At 27.1% G+C, this 26,938-nt stretch overlaps 7 protein-coding genes across 8 annotated transcripts; 4 read left to right on the forward strand and 3 right to left on the reverse strand.

The window, feature by feature from the left end:
- The first annotated feature begins 3,111 nt into the window (after window positions 1-3,111).
- LOC128963847 (PH and SEC7 domain-containing protein-like) lies at window positions 3,112-6,595 on the forward strand. Its single transcript, XM_054310371.1, has 7 exons — window positions 3,112-5,129; window positions 5,191-5,324; window positions 5,390-5,568; window positions 5,636-5,864; window positions 5,947-6,094; window positions 6,171-6,314; window positions 6,382-6,595. The coding sequence occupies exons 1-7, from the start codon at window positions 3,546-3,548 to the stop codon at window positions 6,586-6,588; spliced, it is 2,625 nt and encodes an 874-aa protein (XP_054166346.1). The 5' UTR covers window positions 3,112-3,545; the 3' UTR covers window positions 6,589-6,595.
- Window positions 6,596-10,665: 4,070 nt separating this feature from the next.
- On the forward strand, window positions 10,666-12,769 carry LOC128963981 (uncharacterized). Its single transcript, XM_054310536.1, has 3 exons — window positions 10,666-10,947; window positions 12,110-12,430; window positions 12,498-12,769. The coding sequence occupies exons 1-3, from the start codon at window positions 10,872-10,874 to the stop codon at window positions 12,710-12,712; spliced, it is 612 nt and encodes a 203-aa protein (XP_054166511.1). The 5' UTR covers window positions 10,666-10,871; the 3' UTR covers window positions 12,713-12,769.
- A 586-nt stretch (window positions 12,770-13,355) lies between these two features.
- Window positions 13,356-14,188, reverse strand: LOC128963980 (uncharacterized). The gene has a single exon (XM_054310535.1). It carries the CDS (start codon window positions 13,976-13,978, stop codon window positions 13,427-13,429), a length of 552 nt encoding a protein of 183 aa, XP_054166510.1. The 5' UTR covers window positions 13,979-14,188; the 3' UTR covers window positions 13,356-13,426.
- Window positions 14,189-14,382: 194 nt separating this feature from the next.
- On the forward strand, window positions 14,383-15,546 carry LOC128963964 (uncharacterized). Its single transcript, XM_054310516.1, has one exon. It carries the CDS (start codon window positions 14,586-14,588, stop codon window positions 15,492-15,494), a length of 909 nt encoding a protein of 302 aa, XP_054166491.1. The 5' UTR covers window positions 14,383-14,585; the 3' UTR covers window positions 15,495-15,546.
- Window positions 15,547-18,742: 3,196 nt separating this feature from the next.
- LOC128963897 (BTB/POZ domain-containing protein 9-like) lies at window positions 18,743-20,807 on the reverse strand. The gene is made up of 2 exons (XM_054310438.1): window positions 19,361-20,807; window positions 18,743-19,300 (listed from the first exon to the last, which is right to left on the reverse strand). The coding sequence occupies exons 1-2, from the start codon at window positions 20,683-20,685 to the stop codon at window positions 18,898-18,900; spliced, it is 1,728 nt and encodes a 575-aa protein (XP_054166413.1). The 5' UTR covers window positions 20,686-20,807; the 3' UTR covers window positions 18,743-18,897.
- Window positions 20,808-21,083: 276 nt separating this feature from the next.
- LOC128963896 (zinc finger CCHC domain-containing protein 7-like) lies at window positions 21,084-23,605 on the forward strand. The gene is made up of 4 exons (XM_054310436.1): window positions 21,084-22,119; window positions 22,179-22,382; window positions 22,491-22,589; window positions 22,786-23,605. The coding sequence occupies exons 1-4, from the start codon at window positions 21,304-21,306 to the stop codon at window positions 23,551-23,553; spliced, it is 1,887 nt and encodes a 628-aa protein (XP_054166411.1). The 5' UTR covers window positions 21,084-21,303; the 3' UTR covers window positions 23,554-23,605.
- Window positions 23,606-24,229: 624 nt separating this feature from the next.
- LOC128964437 (inorganic pyrophosphatase-like) lies at window positions 24,230-26,488 on the reverse strand. 2 transcript variants are annotated; one of them, XM_054311029.1, is made up of 3 exons: window positions 26,331-26,488; window positions 25,334-25,601; window positions 24,230-25,225 (listed from the first exon to the last, which is right to left on the reverse strand). In XM_054311029.1, the coding sequence occupies exons 2-3, from the start codon at window positions 25,395-25,397 to the stop codon at window positions 24,408-24,410; spliced, it is 882 nt and encodes a 293-aa protein (XP_054167004.1). In that variant the 5' UTR covers window positions 25,398-25,601; window positions 26,331-26,488; the 3' UTR covers window positions 24,230-24,407. The 2 variants fall into 2 exon arrangements, with proteins under 2 accessions (XP_054167004.1, XP_054167003.1); XM_054311028.1 differs by having other exon boundaries at window positions 25,334-25,596; window positions 26,331-26,354.
- Window positions 26,489-26,938: the final 450 nt, after the last annotated feature.

Here is a 26,938-nt window from a genome sequence, read left to right on the forward strand (position 1 = left end):
TATTATTATTTGAAATGTTATAATTTGATATTTTAATCTAATATAATATTTTAATGTTTTTCTTTTTCTAAAATGCTAAAAATCATAACATTAGTAATAATAATAATAGTATCTGGGAAAATTAGATATAATCAAACTATTGAAAAATTCACATATTTATATTTGCTTTATGAAATATTTTTTATATAAATTAATTGTTACTATTAATATCAAAATAATAGTTTTATTATGTATTTGTGCTAAAAATACTTAAGAAATAATTGATATACAATTTAACATTATTTTTCATATAATATGTCTTTCGGCATAAGTTTATAAAAATTAACATATTTTATTCAAAAATATCTGCAATAAATTAAATTTTTATAAGGATTTATTTGTAAATTTTGACCCCAATTGAATATGACATACAATTAAATTTTCTATTTATTAATTTAACTCTAATTATTAATTAGTTATATGACTAAAATAAAAATTAATTATTAAATTACTAATATTTTTCAGATATTTCATATAATATTTTATTACTAATTTATTGCTAAAAAATTAGTATTATGATGATTAATGGCTAATTAAAATATTTTCATCCAAAACATGAAAAGTGAGTCTAAATTAATTTAAAAGTCTTACTATTTTTTATTGTTTTATAAAAATATAGTTTGAGTGTTAGTAGTATTTTTCATTTAACCACAAAAAACTAATGAATATATTTTTGGAAAATATATAATTAAGAGATGAATCATATACTATAATTCAATAAAATTTGTTGATTATTATTATACTGTTTGCAAACCATTGGTATTACTATATTAAGCCACTTAAAGTAAGGTAACAGTTGTGTAGCGCACAGGTATGCTATCAATAAAATGTCTGGTTTTGTCCTAACACACGGTGCGAATCATATTATGTAATGATTTATTTGTGATAAACAATGTTCTTTTATACACAATATATATATATATATATATACTGTATAATCTTTAAAAACTGGTTAGAGATTTAATTTTGGAGACACATTTGGTGAGTGAGTGTGTGTGTGTGTGTGTGTGTGTGTGTGTGTGTGTGTGTGTGTGTGTGTGTGTGTGTGTGTGTGTGTGTGTGTGAGAGAGAGAGAGAGAGAGAGAGAGAGAGAGAGAGAGAGGTTGTAACTAAAAATTGTGTGATTCATACAAATGAGAAAAGATTTGCTATGAAAATGATTTTTTTTTCACCGAAACTCAAGAAAAACGGCTTTCAATTAATATATATTTTTGAACCATTCAATGAACTCTATATATAAACGATGGGTGGTTTCACCCAAATTGTGACCAATTTTTTCACTCCTAACACTGCAATCAACTTTTAATAAATTTATATTTTACTCTTTAAAGTTATTTTATTTTAAAATTGTTTTTTAGGAAATGGTAGTAATTTTTGTATAATTGATTTTATTTTCTAAAATTAAATGTAATATATTAATAAATAAGCCAAACATTTTTGTCAAATTATGACATTGTTTACTATATTAAGTGAATAAATCTATTTTATTTTTTATAAGTCAAAATCTTTTTATTAAATTTAATGTTACGTATAATTTTGCATAAAAGTTGTTATTATAGATATAAATTGTTTTATTTATTTATTTTAATGCATAAATTGTGAATCAATTCCTATTTAAAAGTGTCAGTATATTAATATATAAAGTGTGATAAAGTACTATAAAATACATTGTATATTATTTAGTACTATATTTCTCTCATTTACTTATTTTATACATTTATTTATTCAAATATATGATTTTTTTTGTTGAGCCGATAAGGAGTGCTTTTTGACTTAATGTGCGAATCAATGACATTATGATTTACTTCACAAAATGTATTATTTCAAAATGTATCAAAAGGTTTTAATAAAAAATTATCATTTAAGTAATCTGTAATAAAATTTACTAAATTATTAATATAATTTGATTTTTTGTTGTTGAATAATAACATAATATTAAATAACATTTTGTAATTTAATTAATGTATCATAATTATCATTATACTATGCCGTTATAATATATAGCTTTTAAAAACATTATCAAATATCCTATTATTTTTTCGTTTATTTATTTTTTAAAAGCTTATTTATTTAAAAATTTTTGTTTTGCGTTAATCTTATTTCCATTAAAAAACTATTAATTAAAAGAGAAAAAATGATAAATAAAAATTATATATACACTGCTGAAAAATGTTACATAAATACAATTATTTATTTAAATATTTTGATACATTTCGGAAATAATATATTATATGAAACCCATTGTATTATGAATTTAATGATAAATGTAATCCACTATTAAAAGCACACTATTTTTTGGTCGTGTCTTTTGTCGGCATAAAAATCAATGAATTTCTCATTTAATAAGAAATATTTGCTTTATTATTAATCATATTAAACCATATATAATGTGTATTATACCATACATAACAATAAAATTCATTATAACTTAAGTTTTTATAAAATATTTTGTTTGTTTGAGTGCTTTCATTATAAGCTATACATAAAAGTGATCATTAAAACTAAAATCAATGTGTTTTTTAATAATAAATAGCATTTAATTACTTTGTTATGTGTTATGTATTAGTAATTGATTTTTTGAATATTTCTTAAATATAAAAACAAACAAAAAGTTTTGTTAAATATTAAATTATAAATATTTTAAAAACCATTACTATTATAAACTTTTTTATTTTAAATGAGTGCATAAAAAATTTCAACTAACATATGGCATCTTTCAATTAATCTAATGTTTTTTTTTTGTTTTAATGATTACATTGAAAAAATAGAGATAACACACAATAAGTTTGTTTGAAAAATATTATATGAAAAAAATAGTTGAAAATTATTTTTTATGTGTTTATGTAATCATCTTATAAAGTAAACATCAGTTTTTTTCAATGCAACAATTATTGGCAACAAATAAAAAAAAATAAGTTATGAAACGCAAACACTATTGGGCGTCAAATTATACATAAAACTAGACATTATGTTTGCCTATTGTGTTTGTATATAATATAACTAACCATAACTTATATATTATTTAAATACAATAGCAATACAGTATTGGAAGTTTTACAATACAGTATACTACATATGATATATCTGTATAAATTGAATACATGTACTAAACCATTGAACAGTGTATGTAATGAATGGCCAAATAAATTGATTATAATTTTCAATGAAAGTGAAAACAGTGCGAACACTGCACTCAATGAGTGATAGGAAAACATTTATAGACTCGAGTGCTGTCCTCACAGTCAGTCAATCACTGAAACAATCAATACATTCAATGTATTGACTGTTAAGTGACAACATGTGTGCCAATAGGTGTCTCTATATGTCTATTATATATTGTCTATGCATTGATTGAGTCTATTATTGTTATAGCAATCGATTGGTTTCCCAGTGTTTTGACTGTTGTATTGACAAACAATATATACCACAGATTGTTGTTGTCATCCGAGTTATCAATTGATCCATTAGTGCGGTGACAACAACAACGGACAGTACACATGTCGGACATGTCGTCCTCGACAGCAACCAGACATCAGGACTGGTTTATGATGACCGGCGATCTCATCATAAATCTAACGAACACTAAGTCCGGAGAGTCTTACCGCCAGAAGAATAATCTGAGACTCAAATCGGCACCAAATTTGATGCCATCGTCAAGACTTGAGCGCAACAATAAAGAGTTTAACTCTGAACCGACGACTCCATCCCGAGAGGACATCAGTAACAGTGATATTAGTGTTAACCACCGAAACGGCGGCAGTTCTGAACACAAAGAGACACAAACACTTGTATCGGGCAATCATATGATGATTGAAGAAAGTGATAGTTATCACTATAACAATGAAGATGTTATGAATGATTTTATAAATAAACGACAAATGTCTTTACCATTGGTTCGTTTCCACAAAAGTGATGACCATTTGTTGGCGGCAAACAATCTGTCGTCAGCTATGGACATAAACTGTGCCGAAGATTGTTGTAGTCATTCATTGACAACGATGTTAAGTGACAGACAATTGACTGATAGCTCTAAAACGTCATCAAATTCCAGTCCAGACAATTGTGACCACAATTTTAACGAAGATGAACAGCTCCTATTGTCCAACAACTCTTCGTCCAACAAATCATCGCCAAATGATTGCCAAAGTTTGAGTACCAGTTCATCGGCCAACATATCGCCGACAAAGACATTAACATTCAATACCATCGATCATACGGAACAAACTGAGTCATCGATGTCCGAAAACTATTCGCTAATTAGCTCTATTTCGTGTCAAACCATAGATCAAAGTAGACATAAATCTAAAACGAAAAACAATAATCAAATGAATACTTCATTGTCTTCATCTTTTAGTGATGAAAACTCGAGCACTCCTTCCATTTCGCCTGAGGATCAACTCTTGAGGAATAATTTGGAAGACTTTGATTGTTCATACAATGAGCTCAAAGGTGGTGTCAAAGAGCTAAACGGATATTATGACCGTAAGATTGGTGCTAATTATGTGTATAGTAATAACAATAGCAGTAATATGAATATTAATCACAATAATCATATTAATGATAATATTTATAACAATTATAATAATAATAATAAATTAGTGAATGGATCTATAGTTACAAAATCCAATCAACTAATTGATATTAAGCGAAATGGTTTAACGACTGGTCAACAATTGCATACAATCGGTGGTTCCGATGAAGAATCATCCGATACTGAAAGTAATTATTCGCCACCAAAGGGTGTTGACACTCCCAGTGCCATCCGTTTGGCCAAAAGGTTGTACAACTTAGAGGGCTTCAAAAAGTCCGACGTTTCCCGTCATTTATGCAAAAATAATGAGTTTAGTCGTGTTGTGGCCGAAGAATATTTAAAATATTTTGATTTCACTGATGATACTCTAGACTTAGCCTTAAAGAAATTTTTGTCAAATTTCTGTCTGATCGGTGAAACGCAAGAAAGAGAACGAGTTTTGGTACACTTTTCCAAACGTTTCTATGAGTACAACCAAAACGGTTCCTTCAGATCCAATGATGCCATACATACGCTCACTTGTGCTCTGATGTTACTTAACACTGATCTTCACGGAGAGGTAAGGCTTAATATTTTCATTAAATTGACAAAAAACTTGACATTTATATCGGTGTCAACAGAATGTTGGACGCAAAATGACATGCAATGAGTTTGTTCAGAACCTGTCGGGAATGAATGAGGGCTACGACTTTCCCCGGGATTGTCTTAGACAGCTCTATCAGGCCATCAAAGATTCGCCTCTTCAGTGGGATTCGTAATAACTTTTTTTTATTTGTTTTTTTAATTTCTATTAAAAATTGTTTTTCCTTATAATGACAGTAATGAGAACTCGTCCACTGATAAGACACCAATCGATGTGTTGGCCGCCAATCTTAGCCAACAGGTCAGCATAATAGGTCACAATCCTTTTCTTGAAGTGCCGAACCCTAACAGTGCCACTGAATATAAAAAGGGTTATGTTATGAGAAAGTCATGTTACGAATCAAATGGCAAAAAGAGTAATAACTTTGTCAATAAATTAATGTTAATATATTTATTAATAAGAGCTTTGTATGACTTATACAGCACCGGTGGGAAAGAGAGGCTGGAAAATGTTTTATGCAACGCTCAGAGATCTGATATTATACTTACATAAAGATGAACAGGGATTTAGAAAAAATCAATTGTATGAAAGTCTAAACAATTCAATACGAGTTCATCACGCATTGGCATCAAATGCCAGTGATTACACTAAAAAGCAATTTGTATTCCGATTGTTAACTGCCGACCACTCAGAATACCTGTTCCAGACAAGGTATGTGTGCCATTTGATTGCTAATTGTGCAGAAATTACCGGAACTATAATTGAATTATTACTTTATTATCATTATATATAGTGATTCAAGAGAGTTGCAATCGTGGATCGATACTATCAATACAGTAGCCGCTAGTCTATCGGCTCCACCTCTTCCTGAAGCCGTTGGTTCGGATGTTAGAAAATTTCAAAGACCTTTATTACCTGTCAGTCATACGAAATATAATTTGGTATTTATTTATATTATTTTTTTTCAGCAATTGTTTTATGATATTAATATAATTTGTTTTATAATTGAATGTAAAGTGCGACCAACTATTAGATCACGAGAGAAGAGTTGAACGTCTGGAGTCGCAATTGAATCAACTTTTATCAAAAACACCCCAAAAGAAAACCTCAAAAAGACAATTAAGTGATTTTGCTGAACAACAAAGTTATTTACAATATGAGGTATTTTGTGTTAATTTTTAATTTTGTTGTATTTTTTTATATAAATGATTTATTATTAAATTAACAGTTAAAGAGATACATCATATATGTGTCGGCAATGAAATCAAAGTTATCGCAACTGAATCTATTAAATAACTTAAATTCAACTCAAATGATTAGCTCATCAGCGGCTCAACCATTGCTGTCCACAGCGATCGGTGAGGAAACGGGTGACGACACAAATGATACACCGATTATAACTACTTTTAAAAAGAATTACTCTTCCGATAGGTAATAATAATCAATTGAATTAAGAATCTTATAAACAAAAAATGTTGAAATTAAAGCACAAATTACATAATAGATGTCTTTTAATTGTATTTTGTGTTTTAATTGTCGTCATTAAAATTTATTGTTTTATGTTTTAATTGAGTGAATATGAATTGTGTTTTTTATAATTAAAATCATTTAAATATTTTGAGGTCAGACTTTACGTGCTTTTTTGTTATACTTTTTTTTAATCTATTGAATTTATTATTAGTCATTTTTATAATAATAATAATAAAGTATAAATGAAAGTCACATTTAATTTATATGTTATAATTTATTATTACCTAATTATATCATATGTAGTGTATAATTGAATGCTAATAATTATTGTTATTTATAACAAGCGATAAAAGCAAAACAAAATGCGAGATCATTATTATAGTTACCTCTTCTATAAAATTAATGAATTATTGAATGCATTTTTGATAGCAAATTTTAAATGTTTTTTATTTAAATTAAACTTATTTTTTGATTATTTTTTAATTAAGAAGTAATTTTATATTTGCCGTCATTTTATTGTTATGATTTATGATTTAAATATTTTATCTATATTATTATTATTATTATTTGTAGCATTTATATCGTATATTCAAACTTGTGATAAATTTTAGATTGTTTTTTTATTAAAAAAATTAATATAAATAATGAATTACTTACTTTTTTAATGTGAATATGCAATATTGTTATTTTTATCTTATAAATAAAATTATTATTTCAAATTTGTTTTTATTTATTTCTAATATTGCTTGCAATTACCGATATTTTTATTATAATTATAATACAGTTGTTATTATATGTATAATTTATTTTAGATAAATTTACAAAAATCTAATTTTAGTTTATCATTTAGTTTTATTATAATTACAATTTGGTATCAATTATGATTAATTAATCACATATTGTTTGATTATTTAAAATTGTTTTAACTATAGTTTGCCGAGTAAGCAAAACTTGAAACCTTAATATAGTTATTATTTGTTTATTTAAATTATTTAATACTATAGAATCTATTAATATTTTCAAAAATTTCCATTACTTTATTATACTATATTTTAATATTTTTAATTTATTAATTTATGCCTAATTTATTCAATAAAAACAATTTATCTAATTTATCTAATTAAAGTTTATATGAAAATAGCAAATGTTTATATGTAATTTGTGCTATGTTTAACATAATAATAATAATAACAAACAAACAATATATATTCATATTAATTAATATTTTATTATTTTATATATATATATACAGATATAGCTACAAACAAGCAATCTATAATAATAAAAACAACAAACTAATAAAACATTAGATAATAAGGATAATTGAATTTTTGACAAAAAACTGCAAGAAATTTTTAAATTCCGTCCATTTTTTTAATATCAAATCGTGATTTCTTTAAATTTAATGACTCAATTAACATTAATTGTGCTAAAATTGTACTCATTTTTAATTTAGTGATTTTTAAAAATTATTTTATATAAAATAGTTGTAAATGTTATTATATTTTTTTTGTTTGTGATATGAATGATTAGAAATTTCATTATTATATACAGAATTTATAGGAATTTATTCTCAAATAGTAATATATTGAATGATCTATTGATTGAACTGATGGTGCTTTTATTATGACAGGAGATTAATATATGACATATAATATCGTGTATATAATTGTAAAATGTAAAACATATTTGAAATTTTTGAAATTTTATTTTTACCTTTATTTTATTTTTAAAAAATCAAATTATTAGCACTAAAAGCTTATAATGATTACCTTAGAATCTATAATATATACTAATAACAAAATATTTATGATAATTGATGCTATTCTAGTCGTAAATAAACTTTTTAATTGTGCCAAAATTAATAAATTTATTATCATCAAATTAATTAATATTAATTAGATTTGTTAAATTAATATTATTATAATATGCTATTAATTAATTATTAATAATTATCGTAATAATATCAATAGTAATATAAATTATTACTACTAAAACATGTTGCAATTGTTGCAAACATCTAAATTAATTATTTATTAATTATTTATATTACTATTGTATATCTATCTCAATATTAATTTGTAAAAACTTTTTGTTTTGTTTTGTAAAATAACAGTTTATTTATAATAAATATTTTAAATATAATTGTAATTTCTACAGTTATTACTTGTTATAATAAAATTATGAATCAAAATAGAAAAGTGTTGAAATATAATTGTTTGCAAATCAATTTATTAATGAAATGTGTAATAATTATTACTATGAAATAATTTACCGTAAGTATTATTATTATTATATATACTGTACTATATATGTATTATATATACAATATTATACATGATTGTATTATATATTTTTATTTTATTATAATGTGATAATTAAAAATTATTTTTGAATTAATAGTTGATAATTGAAGTTTTAAATTATACATTTTATAATACTATACATTATTTATGCTGTATATAAACTATGGCCCATAAAAACAATAAGCACTATTAATAGCAACATTATTGAGGAGGGTAAATTAAAATGACCAAATAAATTAGTTCACAATATGCTGTAAATGTTTCAGTATAATACTACTGTAGATAAGTTAGACTAATAGATTTAATTATTTTATATGGAAAAATAAAATCAATAATGAAAATAACATTACTTCATATATTATAAAAAATTATGATATAAATATTATTAAAGAAAAGTTTGAAATATTCCAATTCAAACAATCAATTATTATAATGACTAATATTTTTTATGTCGATCTATTATACAGTACTTATAGCTAAAATTACTTATAATTAGTTAAAATATAAATTAATAATAACTTATAAAAGCATTATGTTATATTGTATATAAATAATATAATGATAATAGTCACAAATTAATTTTTAAATCACTACATATCATTGTATATAAATATTAATACTGTAGTATAAGTAAAAAGTTTATAAATTATGTATTTTTATTAGAGATAAAAGATTAGAAATGTATTATTTATTATACACTAAACTGTACTTATTATATACAATACTTTATTATACGAACTTTTATTATTAGTTTTAATTGTAATAATTAGGGTTTCCATTTGAAGTTATTTAACTATTTTTACCGATATCGGAGAATAAGATAATATTAAATATATTAGTATATTATATGAAAATGAGCATTTACATAAAATTTTATATCAACTATAAATTTTAAGTCTTTATTAACTTTTATCAATTTTGTTAACTTTTGATTAATTTTTAACTAAAATCCTTTAATTTAACACAATTTTAATGATAAAAAATAATGTAATAAAAATATCTATAATTATTATAGCAATTATGTAAAAATAAAGAGAAATAAATCATAGTCTAGAGAAATAGTGACTACAAAAACATTTAACATTATATGATTTATCATTAAACAAATATTATTTTTTTTACAATTGCTGACAATAAACGTAGTTTTTAATGTTATAAATAATTTTTAATTAAAACAAATAACAATTTGATAAAATATTAGATCGAAAAATTAAACTATGTAGAAAAAATTACTAAAAATTGTTTGAAAATAAATAACTTTTAAGTAACTATTTACCAATTTTTTACTTACTTTTATAGTGACTAGTTTTTTAGCACTTTTAAATGGATAGCATAGTAATAATAAACCTTTTTTCTTTGTTTACCCATTGCATTATTAATTAAAGATTATATTAAACTAAATATTATTATATCATATATTGGAAGTTGCAAACTAAATATATATGAATACATTACTTTATCTAAAAGTTTTTTAGTTTTTAGTACTATTTAAGTTGTATATTGTAAACACATAACGTACCGTATGTTTAGTTTGATTAGTTAGTTAGACTAAAGTTAGACACTAATTTTAATTTTAAATCAAATAACAATAATACATATCAATAAATTATTTATAATCTCTGAAATATATTGTAACACATAATGATTGGCTGTTTTTACAAATATAATGAAATAAAAAAAACTTTACGTCACATTCAATAGTAAATAAAGCATATAATATTGTATTCGCAAAATTGTATTGAATTGTTTGATCAAATTCTAGTGATAGGAAAGAGAGAGAGGATAGAGTCATACAAATAATTTTCTGATAAAACTATTCAAACAATTTTTATATTTGTAATTATATTTATGTTATCAATTGAAATTGTTTTATAATTAGTTTTTGTTGTTGTTGATTATCTATTATAATTATATAATAGATATTTTAACACATATATTTTAAATGTGGGATAATATGCTTGATTTAAATATAATCAATATTTTCCTAATTGCCATCGTTTGTCAACAATTTATAATCTGTAAGTACTGTATATTGAAAATTATATACTAGTAATTTTTGTAAGATTATATAAATTAACTATTGTATTACAATTTTTAACAAAAAATAGTATAGATATTTATAAATGTAATTTAGAATTTAATTTATTTAAAAAATAATTAAAAAATAATATAATCATTGCCATGAAATCACATGCCGTAATACTGTACTGATAATATTTTTTTTTTTTATCATATACTCATGTTTTCTTGTATTATATATTATTATTGTGTGTGAAATGTTAGACAAGTTAAGAGATTGTCTCTAAAAGATATGATTTATAAAATGAATGTTTAAATAATGTATAATATATGAGATTATTTATTACTTATTATATTATATAACATTTTTAAATAAAATATAAATTTTTGTTTAACATTATAATTTTTTGTCTTCATATTAATTTATTATATTAAGAACATAGTATAACATTAATAAATAAGAAAAAATGTTAATATAATACATAAATTCAAACAAATATTATATCTGTACAATAATTGGTAATATAATTTATTTTTCCATATATTCTTTTTAAGTATCAATTATGGTATTTATTTATTGTATGGAAAACTTAACAAATAACTCAATTGATATACAGTAGTTATATAAGGTTATTAGTTTTATATATTAATATTATAACTCAATATAAAAGTGTATATGGATAAGCTTGACAATAAAATTGTCTTCAAATATAATATATAATGAATTATAGATAGATTTAATTGATTAATATAATAAATTGTTTAATATTTACTATAATATAGAGTTATATCATACTCTTTATCATTTATATAATTATTTAAAATTGAAATGTTTATTATAAAAAAGAAAATTTTATAAATCATATTTTTGAAATTGAATATTTCATAGATGATCGACAATACATGGCTTAGCATATTAAAATAGCATAAATTAAAAATATATATAAATCATTGAATGACAAACATTTGAATGAATTTATTTTTATGCCAATATATCAAATACAGTATATAACCGGATAATTATTGATGAAATAGCATTATTATTGGCAATAAAAAACATAATGTTTTAGTTAATTACAGTTAACAATAAAATTGCAAACTCATTGCCTGTTATCATAAAAAGGATGAATTGAATATATCATATAAATTACAATTTTACAGGTATTGCTCAACAAAACTCATTGCTGGCCAATAACGAGGATCAGTCCGTCGCAACTAAACAACTCTGGACTAAACAATTGACAGATTCTTCCATTGGAGTTATAGGCGATCCGTTACCATCACTGGACAGCAGCCACAAGAGTTCATCACCGGTCATACAGGCAAAACATATATCATGTTATGAATGCAACTCTTTTATAGACCCGGACTGTATAATTCATCCGGAAAAGTTTGAACGCAACTGTACCAATGGTTTTGGTGGATCCAACTTTGTCGGGTGCCGTAAAATTGACCAATGGGTAGACTATGACGACGGTCCAGGTATGCGGTTAACTATACAAACCAATTACATACTTATTATTCTAATATATAAAAATTATTTGATCAGAACTAAAGAAACACCATCGAGTGATCCGCCAGTGCGCTGCTGATGGAGACATATCCAAACCGTGCTATTATCGGGCCGGATATGGCGGCAGAACTAATGCTTGCTTTTGTGATACCGATCTCTGCAACTCCGGTCAAATGTCGACACCTTTTACGACATTTTTATCAGTTTTGTTATCACTTAGTTTGCTATTAACAAGAAAAGTCATAACATAGTTTCAAAATATATAAAATTAATTATATAGTATTATAATCATTATTAATCATAATTTAGAGAGCATTACATTTATTGATATTCCTATATGTGTTTACCATTATTACCGATAATTAAACATATATTATAGAAAATCTACTGTAGTTGTGACATATCTTTTGTAAAATAGTATTTAAATTTAAATTTTAAATGAGTGTAATTTTAGTCATATATATATATATCCAATTCAAGATTTATACAAAATCTAATAAATGTAATAAATATTATTAATTTTTAAAATTAAGTTGAATAAAATTAAGATATCAGCTAGATAATAAATACTATATATATATATATACATATTTATCATATTTAGATAATATTGTTTTATTTGATAATAAAAATTATAATATATCTGTATTAGTTATTATATAAAAGTATACAATAAAAAATAATAATAATTCAAATTTTGATTTACGGTAATCACACATTTTAATCACTAAAAATCATAACTCTAATAATATACATATAAGAACATAAATACATTAATAAATGCATTTATTTTTCAATTTGTGTGAAAATTATTTTTTTTCGTTAAACATTAGTATAATATTTTTAACTTCTTTAACAGTAATTATCATTTATTTAGATATCGACAACAATAACAATGTATGTAAATAATGGTTAGAAATAAAAGCAAATAAAATACAAATAAATATCAAATAAGGAAAAAGTGTTTATTTTCTATTTGTTGATAATCTTTGTTTGTGAGTATAGAATTGGTGTATCTTTGAGGAGATCCGATGATTCCGTTTCCTATTATACAACATTTCGTCCTTAAAGTTGACACAACTTTTTTTGTTTGTCATCACCGCTGAACTCATTTGCTTCAAGTCTTCATTCATATCAATCACATCGAAACGCGTCGATTCTGTTATTAATTTAAACGACTTCTTCTTCTTATTCTTCTTCTTTCGAGACACTTGTTTGGTATCATCTTTTGATGTCTCGTCTGATGTCTTTATCTCCGGATTTTTCGATCCAATAGTGATTTCATTCAACACATCGTCGGACAACTTGTCGACGACAGACTGTTTGGCTTTCTTTTGCTGACAGTTTCGTTCATCAATCAGTTGGCGTTTCTTCTTAAGCAAATCGTTGGCATTTTTGATGGCATTCTTCTGTTGGGCGATCGATGTCTTAATGGCTTCTTTAGCTGTCCTGACATTAATCTCTTCGGGTTCTGAACCGTCACTATCGTCGTCGACAACGTGTAACTCCATTGGCATCTGTTTGGCGATTATATCATAAGTAACTAAACAATGGTTTATCAATGATATGTCCAGCGATGGTAAGTCACAAACAATTGATTATTATATGAATTCATCCAATTATTTACAACACATTCACATCACACGTGCATCACGTGGTCTACACATAAACAACGTGTTATTGGATGTGAATCTCAAGTCACGCAAAACAGCGCTTAAGTTTGAAAAAAATACTAGAAATGAAAAACTTTTTGAAAGTTTCGGATCGGATATTGAATGACACAAAAAATATGTGTAAAAACTTTCCATTAGTTTTCAAAACTGTAACTAAATTTCCGGTTTAGGACTGAATATTAAAATTAATGATAAAAAATGTTTTTTTTTCATTTAATTATTAGTGTTTCGCACATATAATGAGTTTAAAACAAAACATTTAAAATACTAATCATTGACTCAAAAGTTTAGACTCGAAGTCATTGAATGAAAGCAATGAAACAAAAGAGTCAACTATTGAGTCATAGTTTGCATACAAATAGCAGACAATAGTTGACAAACAAATTGATTACCGATTCGTTGTTTTCGTTGTTTTTGTCCGAAATTATCACTCATTTCGTGGTTTTTTACAATGGATTTGCAATCATTGGGTCTTCGTTTGTGTCCGTACGACAAGAATCATAAAGTAAAGACCAGTCGATATCAACAACACATCTCTAAGTGTGCCAAACGACACGAGATTAGTAATCCACTGGAAGAATGTCCGTTCAATGCCGGACATCGGTTCCCGAAAGACCAGATTAGACAACACATGTTGCGATGTCCCGACTCATTGTCGACACTGAAGTATTATGACGATAGAGATAACAATTTGTTGATGAAAATAGAGAAGAAGAATAAGAAAGACAACAAAGTAGAAGAAATTGATAAAGACGTCAATGATATCAAAGAAGACGACGGTTGGGGTAATAGCAGTGGTGGCGCCTCCGCCGCCAGCAATGACTATTCGGGTTTCAATAAGAGCGGGAAATCGGTTAATATGATTGAATCGGCGCTCGGAAAGAATGAATGGACTGCTGAAGAAGTTTTCGAGGAACGGTTCATCAAAAGCGCTGGCAAACCGTTCAATGATTCCATTCATGTCCAACGTATGATCAAATCTGAACGCAAAAAGTATCAACAAATGGTTTGTCAAAAGATAAGAGAATTGCAAGAAGAAGAAAAACAATCGCCGAAGCAATTGATTAAGACATCACCATTTGTGTATCCAATCAATGCTTCGATGAATAGATTTGGATTTTTACCAGATTTAGGTCTCTCTAATGTCATCAGTTCGACGACTAAGAAACAGAAGACTAACCAATGGATTGAAAGCAATGGATTATTCAGACATTTTGTCGATCAATCAGATGATATACGGATGCCTAAGAATATGCCATTTGCTACTAAAAAGACTGCTTCCGACTCAGAGCCGTCTAACAAATTTCAGGGCATCGGTAGGGGTCGAGCTTTCAGACCAAACAACAAACCCTCAAATTAATATTGTATATCATATACAGTAATAATGGCCACAAAATGTTATCGATATTATATTATCATATAATTAACACTTAATATTTAATTACAATTTAAAGATAATTACATTTTTTCATTTAGATTTTTTTTTTTTGATTGTCTGATTTAGTTAATATAAATAGAGATATTTAACTTAAAAAATCATTTAACATTTTTGTTTGTTTGCTTAAATATATTGTTATCACATTACAGTAATATAAATTACAAGTTTGTCAATAGATTGACTTAAAATTAAAATAATTAGTTGACTTAATTTTTTTAAATTTTTTTGTACTTTAATTATATAAAATATTTGATTAATATTAATTTCAATTACCGTATATTTCCGGTGATTAACAAAACCTTAAATATAATTTTACTTATAATACTTATTCTGTGTAATACTTATAATACTAATTATTTAATGTGATTTATAATTATAATTTTAAATCATTTGATGATTGTGTTTATTTAATAATTTTATCAATATTTTGTTTAATATATAGTAAATAATTTTCAATAATAATAAATAAAAAAACATTAAAACTTAAATATTATTATTGGATTTGATTAAAATCCTACGATTTTTAATCCAATTTGGCTCATCTTTCGCGGCTCTGATTAAATAAAATGCAATTATTGTCGTCAAAGTTATAACTGAAATAGTGATACCATAGTAGAGAAGATAATCGTTATAATTGTTATAACCGAGCGCTAAGATTGTGGCCGTTATGGCACAGAATATATCATAAATGGCTAACAAACAGATATTTAATTTATAAGCACCGATCAGTCCGATTGTGGCCAATGTAACGGAAATCATAACAGTTGTAATGAGCACAGCCTTACGGGTGACCACAACAACCAATAAGTCAACTATCGGTAGTTCCGTATTCTTCAACAGTCTCTGTCGTTTCAATTCTTGTTCCTCTTCTGTAAGTGATTTCCAAAGAGTTTTAAATATATAACAAGAGATGACAATAACACAGATATTAATGATAATTATTAGCCATTTGCTTAACTTTAGGATTAATTTCTTTTCGATGCATTTGTTCAATAAATTTATGGATTGTCTTTTGATTGATTCCATCATTGGATTTATGTATATATCATCCATGTTTTGATATTATGTTAATAATAAATATAAAAACTAATATCATATTAAAAATAACTAAAAATAATATATTTAGTGATATACCGTATTCAATATAAATTAATGTTATGCTTAATTATGCAGACAAACGGTTTAGTTATTTATTTAATATCATGACATGAAATAATATTATTTAATTAGTTATTATAATCTTTGTTGTAAATCATATAATAAGAATATTTATTTAAAATAAAATAATAATTTAATTAAAATCTGATTATAATAAAGCAATTAAAAAATTAAAAACCTATATTACATTTTTAACACTTCTATAAAATAAAATATATATACATATTTTAAGACATATTTTAATTTTAAGCTAAAGTCTAATGCAATTCACTATTGAACTTTATTAATTAATTAATAATAATAATAATAATTAACAATGAATTATTAATTAATTATATTTTCATGATTTATGATATAAATAATAAGTAATAATAAAGAATTTTTGTCTAAAGTTAAGTTAAATTCAATAATAATTATTGTTATTCAGTATTATTTTAAGTATATAATACTGTAGTAAAATACTTGTTATCTCTCTTATAGCTCATGTATTTATTTTACTGAAATAAAAATAACTCAATTAGCAGGTGTTTCAATATTATTTTTTTAAATTAATAAATAAAATACATAATAAATATTGATAAGAGACTAATTGTCAAAACTTTTATATTTTATTTTTAATTTTAAATAAAAACTAAATACAGCTATTGTTTCAGCACTTTTATAGTCGTATTTTTGGATTAGTTGTAAAACTTCTTACAAAAACAGGATCAAGAGTTTAAGGTATTGTAAGAACAAGTTTTTTTTAAAAAAAATCGGTCATTAAATGTGGTCTGCATTTATAGATCAGGTTTGACCTAAATTTGCATCAATAGACTAACACAAAGGGTTTTTACGAGTTTTTAGCCTTTTTTAACAAAAATTTCTATAAAATAAATCAATGTCTGAACGAATTAAATCATTTAATCGGTTCCTGAATAACGGTGATCGATATCCGTGTAATGTATTCACAAGTTTGATCATTGAATGTCCGGAACAATTGCTTCAATGCATTACAAGTGTCGACAATACTGTGTCTCTCAAAGACCGGATACTCTGCAACTGTTTTGCAGAAACGGTAGTCGACTGCGACTGTCTACCGATGCCTTTACTTAATCACTTCGTTTATATTATATCATCGTTTACGAGACACTTTGATTTAGCAAAACTAATCATAGAGGCTCTCATTGATAGAGGATGTGATGTCAATAAACTTGACACAGACATCGGATCAGTTCTTCACGCAATCATCTGCTGCATCGATAACGACATCCGACTTAATGCCACTCCACGTGAATATCAACTGTCGATTCAATGTTTGGATTATTTACTTTCGCTAAACCTGTGTGACCTCAATCTGGACATCGGAAACAATAGGTTTTGTAACGCCAAAGGGACACCACTGGCGATGGCTATTGAACGGGAATTGGTAAGTGTGGTCAGGAAATTGATCGGAGTTGGCGTTTCCGTTACCAAAGCAATATTATATCCATGGATATTACCAATAAGTTTGTCAAATGAAACGACAATACAAATGTTTGATTTGCTGATTGAAGCCGGCATTCATCAAAACCCACATTTCAAAGCACACATTAATTCATCAATTAATGGCAAATATAAGAATTGGATCCAAAGTAAAAACTTTGTTCCACTAAAACTTAAGAGTTTGGCGCGAATTGCAATACGAGAAAAACTTCAGAACCGAATCAATGATAAGAATCTAATACAACAAATATCAATACCAAAGTCGCTGATTGTGTACTTGAAATTTGAAGACAATATTATCAGTGAATACAACGATTTTCCACTAATCAAAGCTGTTTACAATCTTTAAAATATTTTTTAATGATTTTATTATTTAAAAAACAAAAAAAAAATACAAAAACGATTTTCTTTGAAAAAATTAATGATTTTATAGTAGGAATGAATCAAACAAATTGTAATTAACTAAATAATGATTTGCAATACAAGACATATATTTTGTTGCAATATATATAATTTAAAATCAAATGCAATGATTCAGTTATTTTTGTTGTTGTAAATTATTTGGTAAATTAAATGATAGTTAATACAATTAAATTGTGATCACATATTTGTCAATATAAATATATACTGTTATAATGATTAAGATATTAAAACAAAATGACAAAAAAATAAAAAACAAAATAAAAGTTAATAATATATGGTCTGACTATTCGTCCTCAGGATTGCTAATAGCGGGACATCTCAAAGCACTACAGCCCAAGAACTTACTACAACCGGGACCGACACCAGCGGTTCCTACAATTCGGACGAAACAAACGGGAAGTTTCGAAAACTTAAGAACTTGTAGGCCTTGTCCTGGATTGTCTGTTCGGTCAATAATACGTTCCCATGACTTCTCATCTGCCGAAACTTCCACATAATATCTATACGAATCATTGCTGTCTTTGTGGTAGATCTTAAACTCAAGTGAATCGAGTAGATAGGGCTGAGCCAACTGTATGTTGAATGCATTCTTCTTCAAGTCGTCACCAAAATTACGAACCGGAATGAAATAAGCGTAGCGTTGGGTTGAATGCAACAGATATAAGTCGTGACGATTGATAGGATAACTAGATTTAAGAAAAAAATAATTAAAAAATTGGATTAATTTCTAATAAACAAAAATATACCGAATTCTTGTTCCACAATCAAGATTAGCGATGTCTTCGGTCGGTATTATGAATCCATTCTCTTGTTTGGCCGCACTGTGACTATAACTGCAGTCAAATGAATCGATAATTATATCAGCAATTTTGCCATCAGGTTTAGTGCCCACGACTTTAATGTATTTGACATTAACATTATCAAAGAAGAGCTGTTGCCACGATCTACAGATGAATTTCGAATAGTCGATCACTTTCATCCACTTTTCATTGTCGATTGAGGTCTCAATGAAATAACTATACTCTCCTTTGCCAGAAATCAATTCAGATAATCGCATCTTAATGTGATTGATCTCATATGGTTCAGTCAATTCAATAAAATAGTAATAACCGACAGCTTCTGTCTCGTGTTTCATAGTCTTAATGGTAAACTTCGGCGTAAACTCGATGGCCTCCATTTTGATCGTTTCAGTATTGGTCGAAGTGTCCAATGAGACTCTTTTGCGTTTCGGTGTAATTGCATCCAAAATTTGTGAATCAGTCACCAAATGTGTTGGTCTAACCACTTGAAGCAACTCTTCCTGACCCAACCGCTGAAGATTAACACAATTAACCAAATCTTTTGAATCGAGTTCTGGATTATTGTTAATCCATTTGTAGACCGCTTTAAACTTTTCCACTTCTGGAGCGTCAAAAGTCTTGCGATTAATCAATAGTTTGAAATTACTGACAGTCTGTGCATAAGTCGTCTCGTGATTCAACAGTTTAACAGCCGATGAATCCATAAATCGTAGACAAAACTCGGCCAACGAATTGGTCTCTTCAAAGAGATTGCTTGCGCTATAGATTGTCCAAACGTTATCAATGGCAACGATGTCTTTAAGATAATTGGAAATTCCGGACACAATTTCCAAAAGTTTGCATCGATGTGAAAGAGTCAGGACATCAATGATAACTTCAAGTCCCAAGTCTTCGACGACAAGTTCACCGCAATAGAGATATTTGAGAACCATTTTCAATGCACTGGCAGTCGTGCCGAACATCTCAAGAGTACCGCCTTTTAGTGAACTGCCTGACCGGTGATCACCGGCACCGCCGTCGGTGCCGAAGATCTGCTTAAAAAAATACTGACTTCTGGCGGAGACAATGCTTTTATGTGCCGGCAGTACCTGACCCTCGACTTTAAGTTTAATATCACTTGTTTGGTCATTCATATAAAGACCGCCGATTTGCTGAAGCAAATCATTTTTGCCATCAATCACACCTCTTCTGATGGCAATACCATTGCCGTCGCCATTCAAAGACATATTATGTGAATTCATTTTCACGTCTTCCTTGACATCGAAAACCATTGTCTTTTGGTGTCCTTTTAAGTCTTCTGTTGACCGAAACAAATGCGAAACGAAAACCAAAATTCAATGCCTTTTGTGTTTCAATGGTTTTCTTCAAATACTATACAATCAATTCAATACTCTTTAATATATTAAACATTAATTACGTTCATTATATCCATTAAAACTAATTAATCAAATAATATTATTTATAATAATTTTACACTAATACACGATATAAATAAATAAATTTATTAATTAATTGATTTAATAAAATAAAATAATCATAAAATTATTGAAAATTAAATTAAACTATTTTATAATCAATATTAAAATATAAACTTTTAAAACATTATTTATAGTTATAATAAGCGTGTAGTTGAAAGGGTTAAAGTATGTACAAAATAATATTCATAATTGTTGACAATAGACAAACATTTATAACTAATAGCGTCAATAAATAATTGTTACATTAGTTTCAACATTAAATCAATGGATAACGTGTTTAATATTAATATCTAACACATCGTATGTTTTGATAACGTGTTTTGTGAGACCAGTGGTCACACATTCAACACTTCCGACGGTCAATGGTATTGAGGACACTAAAAGTGTTGACAGTTTTATATCAGCCAATCAATGGATGTGCTGAACGATAGTGACGACTGTTCGCGCTATAACTCCGACGAAATTAGTTCCGATCTCGAGGTTGAACTGTACGGAGCTATTCATCACTCGTTTGCGGACACAATCGATGGCCGACTAAATGAAAATAATAGTCATTTGCCGATACGTTTAGAAGAGAAAATCAAAAGTATAGATAAAAGACAATTGTTTTCACTGCCGAAGTCCGAAGTCAACGATAATAATAGGAATAATAGTTATGAACTTAAATTGAGTTCAAACAAACCGCTGACCAATTTGTTTACACTTTTGGCTAAAAGATATGATATGGATGAAGACATTGAGGATATTGACAGCGGTGTAGAAGTGATTAATAATGTAGACATGAGTTGTACTAAACGAAAGATAGAGTTAATTGAATTGAACGACAACTCGTCAGATGATTCCGATGTCGTTATAATTGATAATAACAGAAGTCATTGTAGAAATGATATCATTAGATATAGCTCACCGAAGAAGACTTCGCCAACAAAACAGTCACCAAAGTGTTCACCGATAAAGTCGTCGGACATATCGTTTGGAAATGTTAGTAATTTGAATGAAACAACACTGTCATCATCGATGGACCAGTTCTACAATGAAGACGATTACGACAGTGAAGAAGAAAGAGCACAATACAAGAGAATGAGTGGCGACAGGAGTTTGTGGAGAATTAGTTATAATGATCTTCTTGTAAATAATACCAGAAGTAATCGATATTACAGAAACAAAATGTTTTGTAATAATTGTAAAGAAAGGGGACATCAGGCCCGAGACTGTCCAATACCTAAGGTATTATCGTATTTATTACCAAATGAATCGTCAATTAATTTATTTAATAAAAATTACAGAAATTGCCGATTTGTTATATGTGCGGCCAGAGTGGCCACGTCTCGGAAAAGTGCAAATCGATTATCTGTTCCATATGTCTGTCGAGTAAACATAAAACTAGTTATTGTAATCTTAAGGTTAATGCATTGGTTTGTGAAGTTTGTAATAAATTAGGACATAAAACAAATCAATGTACTTATAATTGGAGAAAATATCACTTAACGGTTAGTGCTTTCTCTCTCTCTCTCTCTCTCTCTGCCATTTGGTCTCTCTTTTTCTTTCTGTACTTAACTTAGGATTTAATTGATTGAATGCTATAAATATTTTTTTAGACGACATTTACTTCACAAGATCCAGTGATTAACAATTTGTCAGCGAATTTGCGGAAATGTTGCTATAATTGTGGTGCTATTGGCAAACACTTTGGATTTGTAAGTAATTTACGGCTAAATATATCTATAAATTTATTTATAATTTAATACTATTGAGCAGTCATTTGTCTTTCATTTATTAATTCAAAAAACATGTAACAAATGTTTGCCGTTTGGTTAATACCTATTAAATATAAAAACTCTATTTGTTTGCCTTTAATTAATTATTTATTTATTTTGTGTGTCCTATCTAAAGGAATGTCATATAAAAGGAATATCCAAACATATGAGCCCAGTATCCCCTCTAATGTCATCTATAAGACGAACTCATTGTTTTAATAGCAGTAAAGATAATAATAACAGAAGAAGAAACGATTGCAACAAAAAAGCCTTATGTAATGAATTTGTGAAAAGCATTTCCAGTAATGAATTGAGTTGTTTGAGCGCATCATTTAATAAACCATTAGATGAGCTGAATTTGAGTCAAACCAGTGCCACATCCACTCCTCCCACCACTCATTTGAAGACCACATTTAATAATAATAATAAAAATAAACACATTAAATGGATTTATTACGATCGTGATGTCAGCAATAGCTCAGACTCTAGTGATATCGAGGCCGACCAAAGACATCAAAAACCGAAACCTGGTTCGTCAAGAAATGGTTTAAATAATAGATCCATTGGTGAACAGCGAATATTAAATGAGACATCTTTTAGTAGACTAAATGACAACAACACTATACTCAATGCTTTCGAAGGCTTAAGGAGTTCACAGACTCCGGCGCACCGGACGATCGATACATCAGGAGTGCACTGGAAGAGGCATATCTCCCAACACAACATCGATAGGTCAAAGAAAAAGAGAAATAAACACAAAAAATTGAAAACTGACCAAACGGTAACCAGAAATGACAATTTATTTATCACTGAATATCATATGCAATCTACAGTAAAGTCGAAAAATAATTGGTCGAATAGATTCAAACATAACAACAAAAAGAAATTTCAAAACAAACTTTAAGATAACTTTACTATTCAATTGTTTTTACGACTGTATATAATTAAGTTTTTTCATTTCACTATATCTTTATTTTAGTAAAAATACTATTCAAACAATTTATTTATATTGTATAATAATTATTAGCTAATAAAGAAATTTATACTAACTTGAAATATGTATTAAATAAAACATTTTAAAAGCAAAATAGTTTACATATAAGGCAATCGACTATTTAATTTATATACAACTGTAATTTTAAGTACCTAATAAACAATAATAAATGTGATAAATTTCAAAAATCAATTTTGATAGCTGTAATAATTAAAAATCTAGACGTAAATACCAGTACAGTATTAGGTATAGTAATATAAAATACTGTATCATTACAGTAATTAATATAACCTGTTATAAAAACTAATGAGAAAAGTAATAAAATATATATATTTTTATATAGAAATTAGTAACAAATAAATCACAAATTGTTAAGGAAAGTCAAATTTGACAAATGATTGCATACAATAGAGGCTTAAAAATATCTATCATTTATACTCTATGTTTCGCAAAAATCATATATAAAACTAAGAATATATCAACAGAGAGAGAGAGAGAGAGAGAGAGAGAGAGAGAGAGAGAGAGAGAGAGTTGAAAGAATATATGCCTTTCATTTCATTTAATAATTTATATTTTTATTTTGGTCTAAAAAAATCGCAGCAAATGATCAGTACAGTAGTTTTTAACTACAATCTAATAAGTCATATTAGATGTAATATATATCATATAAAAATATAAGAAAAACTGTTTGTTTAGCTTTTTGGGAAAAAACACACCAATTGACAGACTATGTGTTGGCTCCGGTAGTTAATGTTCGTAGAGAGTTATGGTAATGTAATATAATACCATTTATCAATAGCCGTTTGATCGTCGATAGGTTTCTCCGGCAAAGCCGTTGACTCTTGGCTTTGATTAACGATAGCACCGGCACTCTGGACGTCAATCGAGTGAGTATTGCCTAATGTAATGTTTTTCAGTGACAATTCAGTGCCATCGGTACCGCCGACCAAATCCTTCCAATGCTTGTGTGTTTGCGACACAATTTTTTCTGCAAACTCTCGATTCTTGGGCTCTCCATTGAACGCAAACTGATTGGGAGGCTTTCCGTCGGGAATCTTGTAGATCTTGAACCACTCGTGAGTGGCACGCATGAGACCCGGCATCAACATCTCGACATCTTGAATGTCGTTTAATTGATCAGCGAGTGGATCGTTAATGTCAATAGATATCACCTTCCAGTCGGTCTCGCCCTCATCTATAAGAGCCATAACTCCTAGTATTTTAACTTTGACCACTTCACCCCTTTGAGCCACACGGGAGCCAATCTCTAAGGCATCGATCGGATCGTTATCGCCTTTATGACCGGTAGATTCGTCCAAATGTTTCGGGTTTTCCCACGTCTGAGGAATTGCTCCGTAGTTCCAGATGTAGCCCTTATGAGGAAAACAATTGCGAACAAACCTTAGCTGTCCTTTCTTTATGTCCTGTTTTATTGGATTCAATGGTTCTCCGGTCGCAATCTCCATCTTTGCATTAGTCCATCGGGGGATCTCAACTACCATATTATACACTTGATTGGGTTCATCGGCAAATAGGGGAATGTCGTGCCACGGAGATATAGACGCTCCCGTCTCTTTGTTGGCTATATATTAAAAATACATTTATATTATAATAAAATAAATGACATACTTTTAACATCAATTTCGATGATTTGGCATATTTAGGAACAGTTGGTATAAGTAATACTTACTATAAAATATCCGAAAATCGGCAGTATTTCTCTGTCCTCTCTCATTGACAGTAAACGCGGCCATTGATAATGAAGAAGACAATCGAAACAAAGAAGTCGAACAATTAGATCTTTGAGAAGAAAAAACTTTATCTAATTTAGTGACACAACGACAATGAAGTGTCCGCTGTTGCAGTCGATATTCAAATGGTTGGTATGATGTCCTGTATAGTGATATACAAATCGCCGATCGGATTAGTGGACAAATTGTGTGCCGTCTAAGCCTAGACTTCAATGGATTACAAAGTTTTTATTATATTATAATATTAAATATAATTTAAAATGAATTGAATAAATGCATTGCTTTTTTCAATATAAGTATTAAAACTACTTTTTTTAATATCACTCTTTTTAACACTGATATCAACACTACACTACACTTACAATTAATTTTATTAATATAACTACTGTATAACTAAATAGTATTAATACTATAAATGTATTTTTTTAAATACATATAATAATTTCTAGTGGTATTTTTTAAAGGTTTTATCAAATGTCTTATTAAAGTATTATGAAATTATATAAATTTATCAAATCATAAATATTAATATCCTATAACTTACACATAGAGACGACATTGCTATTGAAAAATTGATTATTCAATTGATTTGATAATCTCTTAACAAATTGGTGTTAATCTCTATTAATTAGTGTATAAAACAATAATTGCTTAAAAATTCTACAGTAGTGTAGTGTAAACACACATATATATAGATATATTAAATTAATATATAAATTACAGTATTGTATGTATAATAATAACAATATACCGGTAAAAATATCTCAAACATTGTTGATTACAATTTGCTAATAAAAATAAACTATAGTTTTATTTGACGGATACTTTGCGTAACATTTGTTTGTTTAACACAATTAGTATATCATATATAACTATAAGTTATAATCAAAATGCAGTCAAAGATATCAAATATAGTTATTTATATTCAATACTTACATATTGTTTATTATTAGTATGAGTTGTGTGTAAATGAGATTCAAAGTGTGATATTATTTGAGACACAATATTGAGATTCAAAATAAAAAAATCATATAATATATGACTTAAATATGTCTTATTATTATTAACTAAAGGTTTTATTAAACAAACGGTTAGTAATGAAAGTATTGCCAATACATGTCATATAATACACGTTTTTATTAACCAATACAGTGTACTATACAGTAAATATTATATCATATTATTTACAGTATAGTTGTATTTAAAAAAAACCATTAGATTTGTGTTGTACTGTATATTATATATTGTATTATGTATTATAAGAGCCGGTATTTAGACCACAAGTCATGCCATTATGACATAGCATTGTACACATACTTACATTAATATATGGTATTTATTAGTTTTAAAAAATATTTTTATAACAAAAACTAATTAAATTATTAGTTTTGTTTAGTTTATTAAATTTTCACAAATTATTTTAGTAATAATAATAATCGGATTAGACTGTATTATAATACTATATTAGTGTTGCCATGGTGATTTTTATATGACATCACATTTAAGCGCAAGTTTTAAAAATTGTGAATATGCTATATATATGG

This window comes from Oppia nitens, unplaced genomic scaffold, assembly GCF_028296485.1.
Source record: "Oppia nitens isolate AA-2021 unplaced genomic scaffold, nextdenovo-longstitch-racon4-pilon3 scaffold8_pilon_pilon_pilon, whole genome shotgun sequence".
Classification (NCBI taxonomy): Eukaryota; Metazoa; Arthropoda; class Arachnida; order Sarcoptiformes; family Oppiidae; genus Oppia; species Oppia nitens.

Coding starts and splice junctions, on each gene's coding strand:
- LOC128963847 (XM_054310371.1), top strand. CDS start 3,546: ATGTCGTCCTCGACAGCAACCAGACATCAGGACTGGTTTATGATGACC. Junction 5,569..5,635: donor CGAATCAAATGGCAAAAAGA/GTAATAACTTTG, acceptor TGACTTATACAG/CACCGGTGGGAAAGAGAGGC. Junction 6,095..6,170: donor GTCATACGAAATATAATTTG/GTATTTATTTAT, acceptor TTGAATGTAAAG/TGCGACCAACTATTAGATCA.
- LOC128963981 (XM_054310536.1), top strand. CDS start 10,872: ATGTGGGATAATATGCTTGATTTAAATATAATCAATATTTTCCTAATT. Junction 10,948..12,109: donor TTGTCAACAATTTATAATCT/GTAAGTACTGTA, acceptor ACAATTTTACAG/GTATTGCTCAACAAAACTCA. Junction 12,431..12,497: donor AGACTATGACGACGGTCCAG/GTATGCGGTTAA, acceptor TTATTTGATCAG/AACTAAAGAAACACCATCGA.
- LOC128963980 (XM_054310535.1), bottom strand. CDS start 13,978: ATGCCAATGGAGTTACACGTTGTCGACGACGATAGTGACGGTTCAGAA.
- LOC128963964 (XM_054310516.1), top strand. CDS start 14,586: ATGGATTTGCAATCATTGGGTCTTCGTTTGTGTCCGTACGACAAGAAT.
- LOC128963897 (XM_054310438.1), bottom strand. CDS start 20,685: ATGGTTTTCGATGTCAAGGAAGACGTGAAAATGAATTCACATAATATG. Junction 19,301..19,360: donor GATTGTGGAACAAGAATTCG/GTATATTTTTGT, acceptor TCTTAAATCTAG/TTATCCTATCAATCGTCACG.
- LOC128963896 (XM_054310436.1), top strand. CDS start 21,304: ATGGATGTGCTGAACGATAGTGACGACTGTTCGCGCTATAACTCCGAC. Junction 22,383..22,490: donor GGAGAAAATATCACTTAACG/GTTAGTGCTTTC, acceptor ATATTTTTTTAG/ACGACATTTACTTCACAAGA. Junction 22,590..22,785: donor TTGGCAAACACTTTGGATTT/GTAAGTAATTTA, acceptor TCCTATCTAAAG/GAATGTCATATAAAAGGAAT.
- LOC128964437 (XM_054311028.1), bottom strand. Junction 25,226..25,333: donor CGATTTTCGGATATTTTATA/GTAAGTATTACT, acceptor TTTAATATATAG/CCAACAAAGAGACGGGAGCG.